General features: G+C 46.1%; 1 protein-coding gene across 3 annotated transcripts in view; it reads right to left on the bottom strand.

Moving 5' to 3' along the window:
- METTL9 (methyltransferase 9, His-X-His N1(pi)-histidine) overlaps window positions 1-10,270 on the bottom strand; it is a 56,133-nt gene extending 45,863 nt beyond the window's left edge. Inside the window, exon 1 of one of the 3 annotated variants that reach the window (XM_059692060.1) lies at window positions 10,211-10,270. In XM_059692060.1, coding sequence (XP_059548043.1) covers window positions 10,211-10,255 — 45 coding nt within the window. In that variant the 5' untranslated portion in view covers window positions 10,256-10,270. Of the gene's footprint in view, window positions 1-6,279; window positions 6,634-10,210 lie in introns of those variants that run through there. The other 2 variants (XM_059692059.1, XM_059692058.1) reach the window with 2 other exon arrangements.
- Between the last annotated feature and the right edge of the window lie 1,973 nt (window positions 10,271-12,243).

The following is a 12,243-nucleotide window of genomic DNA, read 5'->3' as shown; positions in this document are numbered from 1 at the left end:
TCTACTACAAGGATAGCCAGATCAAGTCCAATGACATTGACCTTGACAATTAAGGACTCAAAAATCACATTCTACATTTTTGCAATATAAACCAGTGCACACATTTCATCATTGACACCTTCGTGCATCTAAACACAGCACAGGCAGCCCTTGGCCGGTGTGGCTCAGTTGATTGGGCGTTGTCCCGTGCACCAAGCGGTCACTGGTTCGATTCCCCTTCAAAGTGCATGCCCAGGTTTCGAGCTCATTCCCCTGGCGGGCTGTGTACAGGGGACAACTGATAGGTGTTTTTTTTCTCACATTGCTGTTTCTCTCTCTCTCTCTCTCTCTCTCTCTCTCTCTCTCTCTCTCTCTTCCTCTCTCTGTAAAATCAATAAAACCATAATAAAATAAATAAACACAGCACAGGCATAAACAGTCAAACATTCATTATTTTTTTACTAATGCTACAAACCAACCCAAGGCACCCACACATTCATTCAGGGGAACAATTTACACCGATTAGATTAAGCTGCTTCAGCTTTGCTTTCATAAATAATTGTCAATTATTCATTTCAGATAGTCACTGTTAGTATTTTATAATCCTCAGATGTGAACAAAACTTCTGGGTCCTGCCAAAACCGGTTTAGCTCAGTGGATAGAGCGTCGGCCTGCGGACTGAAAGGTCCCAGGTTCAATTCCGGTCGGGGGCATGTACGTGGGTTGCGGGCACATCCCCAGTAGGAGATGTGCAGGAGGCAGCTGATTGATGTTTCGGACTATCTCTCTCCCTTCCTCTCTATAAAATATCAATAAACTAAATTTTTTTAAAAAAACTTCTGGGTCTAAAGAACAGTCTTTTGCTGGAAGTTGCCATCCTTGTTTAACTCACAACCTTCAGCTAGTGTTTTTGGGGCAGTGTCTACACAGAGTTGGCTTTGCAGGTCTCCTCGGGCATTTTATATGCCCTGTATGGCCCTTGGTATATGCAGCAGGAGAGAAATCCCAGTGTTCCAGGAAACCGAAGCAAACGCTTGTTTAGGGTTTCAGCACAGGTTATTGGGAAGGAAATAACCTCTTTTCAAAATCTCTTTGGTGTTCAGCTGCAAGGCCTCCAGGCTCTAGAAGTCAGCACAGAGGACAGGGGTCCGCCAGCGTCGCTCTGGCTAGCTGGTGACTGCCCTGAGCATTACCTTGTGCCTGACTTCAGTCCACCTCCACCGGTAAATGGAGAGCTAGGTTTCCAACTCTGTCCTTTAGCACAACCTCTGACCTCTGGCTGTGATGTCCAAGTATTTTTCCATTTAGGAAAAAAACCCAAATCATACCAATTCTATCTTGAATCCATCATCACTTGCATAGCAAAGTTCTGAGCTTATATAAAGGTGAAAACATAAAGTAAGTCAAACATACACATACTTGCAATTTTAGGTTACACCTTAATAATTGCAGATATTGAATGTTGTCTGTGCTTGTAAAAAACCATACAGCATGTCATCTGGAGAAATTCTCTTGGCTTTGGCTCTGGGAGTTCTTTAATAATTCTCTTTTCACTCCATCAATTAAGAAGCTATTGAGCCCTAGCTGGTTTGGCTCCATGTATAGACCGTCAGCCTGCAGACTAAGGATCCCAGGTTCGATTCTGGTCAAGGGCACATGCTGGGGTTGCGGGCTTGATCCCCTGTGGGGGGCATGCAAAAGGCAGCCGACCAATAATTCTTTCTCATCATTAATGTTTCTAGCTCTCTCCCTCTCCCTTCCCCTCTGAAATTATATATATATGCTATTGAATGACTGTTATTTCCAGGAACCTAGTTGGTGGGGCGTAAGGGTCCTTTCAAGTGTCAACAGGTCTATAATATTTTCATTAACTTCAAGTACCAGATGCAATAGATAGAAAAGATCAGATCCCAAGTTTCTGTTGTCATTTGCTTTTAAAGCCCCAAGTCTGCCAATACAGAAAAGTGATATAACTAGTTTTTCCCCAAGAAGTCAATCTATCTGCCTTGCAACCTGTAATTAAGATTGTTCTGATTAAGGAAGCTGAAATTTTTCTCTGGGAAAACTCTCTTTTCTGTAAAGAACCAAACAGTAAATATTTTAAACTTGCAGGTCACAAAGCAGCAACTAGTACTCTGCTGTTGCAGACTGCAAGCGCTCACAGACAAGAGGTAAATAAATGTGGTGGCTCTGTTCCCCCAAACCTTACTTGTGGACACTAAAATGTGAATTTCATATAAGAAATTTTCATGTTACAAAATATTGTCTTTTTTGCAACCACTTAAAAATATAATTTGCTTCACAGGCTGTACAAAAAAGTAAGTGAGCCTAGTTTGGCCCACAAGCCATAGCCTTGCTCTGAGGTAAGTCAGTCCTTGCTTCTCGCTTGCCCAAAGCGAAACATAATCTCCGTTTTGAAGCAAGCACACCAAACCAAGTTACTAAAATGGTGCTGCTACTGTCGTTTCAGAGCTGCTTTGGCTCATCTCTCTCTCTCTAATAACTAAATAGCAACTGCTAATGACTAAACATTGTCCAAGTGTCCAAGTGGTAGGGGATTCTTTTAACCATAGAATCCTCCATCATAATCTCTTAACCATAAGGAAAATGGTCTAAGTATGGTCCAATTAAATCCATAACGCTACTTGCGTGCAACTCCAAAATAATCAGATGTGAGTGGCTATGGAACCCACACACAAAAATGAACATCAGAAGACCTGGTGTAAAACTATTAATTTGAAGGGGGTAAAAAACACTAGTAAAGTTACTTCACAAGCAACACAGTTTATAAAGTAAATCCAAGATCCTGGAATATGGGGGACTTGGGGGGCAGGGGGGTAAGTTTACAGTTGTTTATGTGGAAAATAATACAATAAATAATAATACAAAAACAAACTTTCATGTACTCACAACTATAAACCCAATTTTGCCTATTGCACTTTACCTCACTGTGGTTTCTATACCCACGTTTCTTTTGCTCATTTTAACCTTATTCATGGACATTTTCATAATGTAGCTGTATAATTTCAAAATAATGTCAAGATTGATTATTCTAAGGAAAAGAGCTAATCTCCCCCTAAATACACAGAAGGCATCAGATCAAGTCTTCACCTTGGAGAAATTGGCTGCCAAACTGTTAGTGGAACTGGTTACAAAAAACACACACACATGCACACTAACACACATGCACATGTGAGCATCTGAGAAGCATAACGACATAAATGAAGTATCTGAACCCAATATTCATTTTCCTTAGAACCTGACACAGTAAACAGCATGGAAGGACCTGGGGAGTAGTATGCTGAGTGAAATAAGCCAGTCAGAGAAAGACAAATATCACATGATCTCACCTACATGTGGAATCCAATGAACAAAATAAACTCACAAACAAAATAGGTCAGAGATATGGACTCATGGGATCGACTGACAGATCTCAGAGGCAAGGAGGGTGGAGGTGGGGGGCAGAAAGAAATTAACCAAAAAACGTATATGCACAGCCCTTGGACACAGATAATAATGCAGTGGAGGACTGGGGTGGGGCCAGGGCCGGGTGGAGGAGGGCAAAGGGGGAAAAATGGGGAACATCTGTAATACTGTCAACAAAAATTTTTAAAAAAATTTTTAAAGGTACACCACTAAAAAGGCTATGTTCTGAGGCTGTATCTACGGCTATAATTCTACCCAGATTCCATAAAAATCAAAGAATTCAAAACAACAATGAGGTACCATCTCACACCTGTCAGAATGGCTATCATCAACAAATCCATGTAATAGAATCAGGGACATAGAAAGGGAATGGACTGACTATTCTTGGGGGGGGGGGGGGGTGGGGTGAGGAACGAGACTGGACAATAATCGTGCACCTATGGATGAGGACAGTGGGTGGGGAGTGAGGGTGGAGGGTGGGGTGGGAACTGGGTGGAGGGGAATTATGGTGTGAAAAAAGAGTAACTAATGTAATAATCTGAACAATAAAGATTTAATTGAAAAAAAAAAACACAAATCCACAAACAACAAGTGCTGGAGCGGATGCGGCGAAAAAAGAACACTCATGCACTGCTGGTGGGAATGCAGACTGGTGCAGCCACTGTGGAGAACAGTATGGAGTTTCCTCAAAAAACTACAAATGGAACTCCCATTTGACCCTGTGATCCCACTTCTAGGAATATATCCCAAGAAACCAGGAACACCAATCAGAAAGGATATATGCACCCCTATGTTCATAGCAGCACAATTCACCATAGCTAAGATCTGGAAACAGCCTAAGTGCCCATCAGTAGATGAATGGATTAGAAAACTGTGGTACATCTACACGATGGAATACTATGCTGCTGTAAAAAGGAAGGAACTCTTACCATTTGCAACGGCATGGATGGAACTGGAGAGCATTATGCTAAGTGAAATAAGCCAGTCAATGAAGGAAACACACCACATGATCTCACTCACTCATGGATAATAAAGACCATTATAAACTGATGAACAAAAATAGATACAGAGGCAGAGCTGCCTCGAACAGACTGTCAAACTACAGCAGGAAAGCCGGGGATGGTTGAGGGGCGGGGGGGGGGGGGGGGGGGGGGGGGGGAGTGTGTAAGAGATCAACCGAATGACTTGTATGCATGCATATAAGCATAACCAATGGACATAAGACACTGGGGGGTAGGGGAGGCCGAAGGATTGTTAAGGGCGGGGGAAAAAAGGAGACATATGTAATACTCTTTGTAATACTTTAAGCAATAAAACAAAATTAAAAAAAACAATAAAATAAATCAAAGAACTGAAAGGTTTTCGTTTTTTAAAATCCATCCAATTTTATGAGCACTGAAGGCATCAAGCATGCAGTAGAGGCAGCAGGACAAGTGTTAGAACAAACACCTGCAGCTGAGAGACTCGCTCACCCATACGGGCATTTCATCAGAAATACGCTGCCTTTTTGCCCTAGCCAAACAGTATTCAACCAGCTGCTGAAAACGACATTTCTAATTCATCATTTTACACCATGATCTGTGTTCCAGATGGAGATGGGACATTTTGGTAAGTTTACATTATCACTACAGGACGCCAGAGTTATCTAAAAATGACTAGCTATGTGAGTCATTAATTCATAGCAAAGAATGTGGTTTTACAACTTATCACCTACTAGCTTTATGTTCACTCCTAACAATACCATAGGAGTGATTACCTAACAAATTGCAATAGCTGTGGGATTGCCCTCCCCCAAAAATATGGAAATATATTATTTCCTTTAAAAGTAGAAAAAGGGCCATTATAACTATTTGTTAATTAAGAACTAAATGCTATTTTTCTAAATGAATTGTTTTACCTCCTTAGATAATTCTTTACTTTCATTAAAATGCATGAAATCGACCTGAGTGTAAACTCGCTGCACCCCTGGCATAATAAGAAACACAACAGAGGAAAATGAGAAATCTGTGAAAATGATGTGACACAAAATGGGGAGTGATCGTTTCTGCTTTCCGGAGTGGAAAGCAAGCGAGACAAGCCCACTCCCTGGCGGAGTTCAAAAGCCTGTTTTCAATGAATGCAAACTGCAAATGACATCGCGGTCAAACAGGAGCTCACCCCTGACTCTGAGCTGACCTGCACCGCCTTCTGCAAGTGGCACCAACGAAGCTAATGAAGAGGAAGCCGCCGGCACGGCCCGGCCCGGCCCGCTGCGGGTACAACTCTCAGATTCACCCGCCCAGGTCTGGGGGAAAGCCCTGCGCGACAGCCGGCACCCCGGCCTCACGCCTTCCCGCTCAGACATCGGAGGGAGTTCGGAGGAGACGTCGCTGGGGTGGGAGGAAGGCTGGGGGGCGGGCGCGAGGGCCGTCAAACACACGTTTGAGCGCTTCGGGCAAATGTCACCGGGTCAGCCCACCCCGGGGAGCTGAGGGGCTGGCGACACACGGTGACATCCCTCCGCGGCCCTTTGTACGATCGGAGCTTCACCCGACAGAGAGGGGCGCCTGCGGGGCACGGAGTGTCCCGGGCGTGGCTGCTGCTCCTCCCTCGGGCCCGGGCCAGGCGGTGCCCCTCGCCGTGCGCCGAGGCGGCCGAGCGTCGGCAGCCCCCGCCCGGGCGCGGGAACAATGCGGGTCCGGGGCGCCACGCTCGGCCCCTCGGCGGGGATACCGGAGGCCTCCGCAGGCGCGCAGGTAACAAAAGGCGCCGCGGGCCCGGCCGAGGGCCCGGCGGGGAAACTTTCCGAGGCGCCGAGGCCGCCGCCCGGTACAATGGCCGCGGAGCGCGCGAAGGCCGGGCCGCCACGCCCCCGCCCAGCCGGCCGGCCCGTACCTGGTGGTTCTCCTTCCTGCCGCCCGCCGGCCCGCCCGGGCCGCTCGTCATGTTCACGTAGAGCGAGCGGGTGAGCGGGCTCCGCAGCGTCCACATCCTCCGCGCCAGCCACACGGCCGCCAGGCTCAGGCTCAGGCACAGCCAGCCCGCCAGCAGTCTCATCGGGGGCCGCGCGCTCGCTCCTCTCACCGCCGGCGCCGCGGCGAGGAGCAGGACTCGCCGCCGCCTCCGGCCACCGCCGCCGCCCCGGCTCGAGCCATCGAGCCCAACTTGCCCATCCAGCCCCTGCAGGGCCGAGGCGGGTGGGCGGGGCGGGCCGCGCGCAGCCTCTCGCCGCCCCTGCCTTTCCTCCGCGGAACGCCGCTGCCGCCGGCCCGCGCTTCCAGCCGGAGCACGGCCGAGCGGGCGCGCTCCTTCCGCCCAATCAGCGGGCCAGGCGGCCGGGAGGCGGGACCGCGAGCGCGCCTTCTTCCGGAGCGCGCCCTCGCCCAGCTCGGCCAGTGCTCCCCGTGATGGCGGAGGTGGGTTTACTTTCTTCGGTAGGTGTGCTCCCTTCCGAAGGCGGTGGCTAAAGCCTCCAGGCCCTTCCGGGGTGGTGGCCGCAGGATTCCTGGCCTTCCCTCGCCGTAGTGGTTGTCTCTGGGCCGGAATTTCACCTGGGTGTGCACATTGGCCAGGCCTGAGGGGCGCCGCACCTCCCCGACACTCAGACCAAGGCCTTGGCGACCGGCACTGCCAGGTCTTCGCTGTTCCTGGCTCAGCTGCGTGGCTTCCTATTCACATTCACAACCTACGACGACGAGCTAGGCCCGCACCCAAAGGCGTCTACCCTTTGCCGGGACTGCAAATCCGACAGGAATTTGGGGAGAAACGATACCACCTCGCCGGGTCCCTGAGCCAGGCTGGTTGCTACTGGTTGCCAAGAGGCATCAATGAAAGCCCTGGCTCTGTTGAAGCTGCTGCAGCTGGGGCACCTGCAAGCCGGGTTTGGGCGTATTGATGACCCTGTCCAAGAATGAAGACCCGCCCGTAGCAGCACAATTTACAATATTACAACAGTTAAGATTTGGAAACAGCCTAAGTGCCCATCAGCAGATGAGTGGATTAAAAACTGTGGTACATCTACACAATGGCATACTATGCTGCTGTAAAAAAGAAGGAACTCTTACATTTGCAACAGCATGGATGGACCTGGAGAGCATTATGCAAAGCGAAATAAGCCAGTCAGAGAAAGATAAATATCACATGATCTCACTCATATGTGGGATATAATGAACAACATAAATTGGTGAACAAAAACAGGTCCAGAGGAAAAAAATATTTTAGAATATAATAGAAGTAATCCTGTTATTTGCAGATTTTTAATATTTCCTACAACTTGTGATATTATGTTAGTGCAGTTTGGGTAGTAATTATATTTAAAATCTTTTCTCAAAGTATTAATGTTTATTGCATATAACATGTTTTAAATCGTTTTTCTTGAAATATTAACCTTTATTGCATGTAACATTGTATTTCAAATCATTTTTCTTGAAATATTAATGTTTTTTGCATGTAAATGGCTATTTTGTATATACACTCTGGTAATAGATTTATTATGTATATTGTAAAAAGTCAAATGAAATAAAGAAAAAAAAAGCCATTGGAGGGCTTAAATACAGGGAAAAAAGAAATATAAAAAAGACAAAATAAATGAACAAACAAAACAGAAACAAACTCATAGATACAGAGAACAAATTGTTGGCAGCCAGATGAAAGGGATGGGGAGCTGGGGGAAAACAGTGAAAGGAGTAAGTCAAATTAGCAGTTATAAAATAGGGATATAAAGTACAGCATAGAGGATATAGTCAGTAATATTGTTATAATGTTATTACAATATTGAATTATCAGGGGATCGATCACTTTATCCTATATAATAAAAGGGTAGTATGCAAACTGACCCTAACAGCAGAATGACTGGGAATGACTAGTCACTATGACACACACTGACCACCAGGGGGCAGACGTTCAATGCAGGAGCTGCCCCCTGGTGGTCAATGCGCTCCCACAGGGGGAGCTCTGCTCAGCCACAAGTGGTGATGGTGGGTGCCTCTCCCGCCTCCTCAGCAGCGCTAAGGATGTCCGACTGCAGCTTAGGCCTGCTCCCTGCTGGCAAGTGGACATCCCCTGAGGGCTGCCGGGCTGCCAGAGGGATGTCTGACTGACAGCTTGGGCCCAATCCCCCAGGGAGCGGGCCTAAGCCAGCAGGTGGACATCCTCCGAAGGGTCCCAGACTGCAAAAGTGCGTAGGCTGGGCTGAGGGACACCCCCCCCCCCCCGCCAAGTGCACAAATTTTTGTGCACCGGGCCTCTAGTAAGTTAGATAAATGTCTATGTTGTATATCTAAAACTACTAATATTGAATGTCAACTAATTGAAAAAATGTCATTTTAATTTTAAAAAGTCAAACATATTTAACAAGTTAAAAAAATCACTGCAAGGGACACCTTAACATGTATGGGAATAGAATGTGAATTGTGTCTCAATAAAAGGAGAAATGCAGTAATAGAAAAAAAAATAAGAAAAGAACAAAGACCCCAAGTGAGAGTCCCGGGCTGCAACCAACAGCCGGAAGATGGCACAACTCTCACCGGGCACTGAGCCCTGGGAGCACACTACCCAGATGTCTCTTTGGTCACTTATAGCTCCGGGAGGCCTAGCAACGTTTCAAAACTGAAGGGTTGCGCCGTGTTCCTGTGTCTGAAGTTCCTGCTGCCACTAAATTCAACCAAGCTGCAACTAAGGGGTGATGCAGTTCACGGGTTCCCTAACTTCCGAGATTTGTTTAGAAAATGCGGTTAATTTAACCACACTGGAAATAATGTACATACATTTTATCTTCGTTCAAAAGAAATCAGCCTGTTAACTCCAGTGTTGCACTTCAAAGGCTGTTATTTATGAAACAAAGTTGTTCTTTACCCACAAACATTTTTATTAGCTTCTAAGAATCTCAGGTTGGCACCTTTCGCCAACAGGCATCTTGTTGCCAAACGTGACATAGACTATGTCAACAACAACAAAGAAGAGTGGGGCAGGACCGGGAAGGTACTTCGTGTTCTCTCTTTCCAGTGTACTCCCTGAGTGCTTCCTGCCCAAACCCCGGGACCTGCATCTTACTAAATCTAGTTCAGACCTCTAATGGTCCTGGCCCAAATCATCAGAAGGGAACTATAGTGGCCCTAGCCAGTTTGGCTCAGTGGATAGAGCATTGGCCTGCAGGCTGAAGGGTCCCAGGTTTGATTCTGGTCAAGGGCACATGCCCAGGCTGCAGACTTGATCCCCGGTAGGGGGAATGCAGGAGGCAGCTGATCTATGATTCTCTCTCATCACTGATGTTTCAATCTCTCCCTCTCCCTTTCTCTCTCTTTGAAATCAATAAAAATTTTCAAAAGGAACTATAGTAGTAAGTCCAAATAACTCAGTTTATTTACCACGTCACCTCTCCCTCCTGTCTCCTGGGATTAATGTCAGATAGCCCCAAGCAAAATAAAAACCTTTAAAGGAGGTGGATTGGGGAGGTGGGCGAAAGTAGCAAGAGTATATAAAATTACATATTTCATTTCTGAAAACAAAGGAGACAAATAGGCTTGTCCCTCATCTATAAGCCTGATGAACGGCAGCTCGGAGACTGCAAAATGTGTCCCATGAACAAGAACAACTAGATGGCTGCTGTGGTCTGAAGGACTGGAGGTCAGCTGACTGCCACAGCCCAGCATCTCAAAAGAAGCAGATTTTCACTTCATACCTGAGCAACGGGTCTGGAAAATTACTCGCTCACCCAGTATAATGCTCTATAATACTCACAAAACACTCAAGCGCATGTTATGCACACTTAGCAAGCACAGGGAGAAACCAAAGCACAGTGATCAAATGAGCAAATTCAATGGCAGACCTTTGCATAGCGCTTGGCATCCCAGCCCGTGGTCCTTTGCTCCATCTGAGAAGTCTCGCTCGCTCTCCTCAGAGAGCCTCCTGGATTACAAATGAAGAGGAAGGGGGAACAGCAAGAGTAAATATGCTAAGCAGAAGTTGAGATTGCCCTCCGGAACTGCCCCCTTCCTTCATCTGCCAGAACTAGACTGTCACTACTGCATATTAAAGCCTAATTCTCCAGCCTGGAGAGGGGAAGAGGCACAGATAACACACAAAACCAAATATGAGCCAATATCCTTTCTAATATGGCTTCGAAATGCAGGCAGTGATATTCCAAAGACTAAGTGCCACCCTCTGTGCTGAACTCTGCCTAGCTTGGGTCACAGCACTGCACAGGCCCCAAATCTTGACTGGATCACTTTCCCATCTAGAGTTCTAGGTGAGGGGCTTTTTGTTGTAATTGTTCCTACCAGCTACAAATTATGGCATTTTCATGTTTTCTTTTCAAACACAAAGTAAAGTGTAAAGAGAACCCATAGGGAGAGAGACCTGGATCTCTAGAAAGCAAAAATCGTGCCAGTCACTGTTGGTCATTGGCATCTCCCTGAAGAATTAACAATCTAAAAAGAACTCAAAGGCTGAAATGGCCCCGGTGAGGTTGAAACGGCCTATGCGAGGCTGAGACGGCCCCAGTGAGGCTGGGACGGCCCCGGTGAGGTCGAGACGGCCCCGGTGAGGCTGAAACAGCCCCTATGAGGTTGAAACTGCCCCTGTGAGGCTGAGACAGCCCCAGTGAGGTTAGGACAGCCCCAGTGAGGCTGAGATGGCCCCTGGGAAGCTGAGAAAAATACCACATGAACTCACTCATTTATGGATAATAAGGACCATTATAGACTGATGAACAAAAATGGATACAGAGGCATAGCAGCATTGAGCAGACTGTCAAACTACAGTGGGAAGCCTGGGGAGGGTTGGGGAGGGTAGGAGATCAACCAAAGGACTTGTATGCATGCATATGAGAATAACCAATGGACACAAGACACTGGGGGGTGGGGCAAGCCGGGGGAATGTCGGGGGTGGGGGGGGGGAAGGAGACATGTGTAATACTCTTTGTAATACTTTAAGAAATAAAAATAGCCGAAACCGGTTTGGCTCAGTGGATAGAGCGTCGGCCTGCGGACTGAAGGGTCCCAGGTTCGATTCTGTCAAGGGCATGTACCTGGGTTGTGGGCATATCCCCAGTTGGGGATATGCAGGAGGCAGCTGATCGATGTTTCTCTTTCATCGATGTTTCTAACTCTCTATCTCTCTCCCTTCCTCACTGTAAAAAATCAATAAAATATATTTTTTAAAAAAAACCTTTCCAAAAAAAAAAGAAAGAAAAATAAATAAAATAAATAAAAACCATAATAATATTATGAAGACTAAAAAAGAACTCAATAATCACATGTTTTCATGGACTTAGATTTTTTATGCTTCTTAACAATGTTGTAGAGTATCAGAGAAAGGAACAAGTTTTCCTCAATATATTCAATAGATGTGTCCAATGGTTATTAAACGATGACTACCTGTAAAAAATAAAATCAGTAAATGTGTTCAGCCATTTTTTAAATTAGTAAATGTAGAGGATTCTTATCTAGACTTGATTGATGTAATTTTAATCATATACAATTACATCACCATAGCCTCTAATTGATAAATTCTAAGCTAAAGTGAAAGTGTAAACTAGTTTTTTAAAAATGGCAACATAAAGTAACAGAATTGAACCAGCAGTTGGAAGACCTATAGTAGCAACAATGTATCTGTTGGCGATCCCCCAATGCTGTTCATTAGCGTAGTGGTTTATCCTCTGAGCTGGTGAGCAGACTGCCTGGGTTTGATTCCTGACTCCAAGCTTCTTGGTTATGCAATTTGTGGCAAACTTGACCTCTAGGTCTATCTCCTCATCCGTAAATTGGGAATAATAATCATGGAGATGTGGTGAGGATTAAACAATATATTCTGAATATAGAGGGCTCAGTGTAGTGCCTCAGCACAGAATGAGCTCTCAAA

Source organism: Myotis daubentonii, chromosome 4 (genome assembly GCF_963259705.1).
Source record: "Myotis daubentonii chromosome 4, mMyoDau2.1, whole genome shotgun sequence".
Lineage (NCBI taxonomy): Eukaryota > Metazoa > Chordata > Mammalia > Chiroptera > Vespertilionidae > Myotis > Myotis daubentonii.
This window is presented reverse-complemented; position numbering and strand designations above follow the sequence as displayed.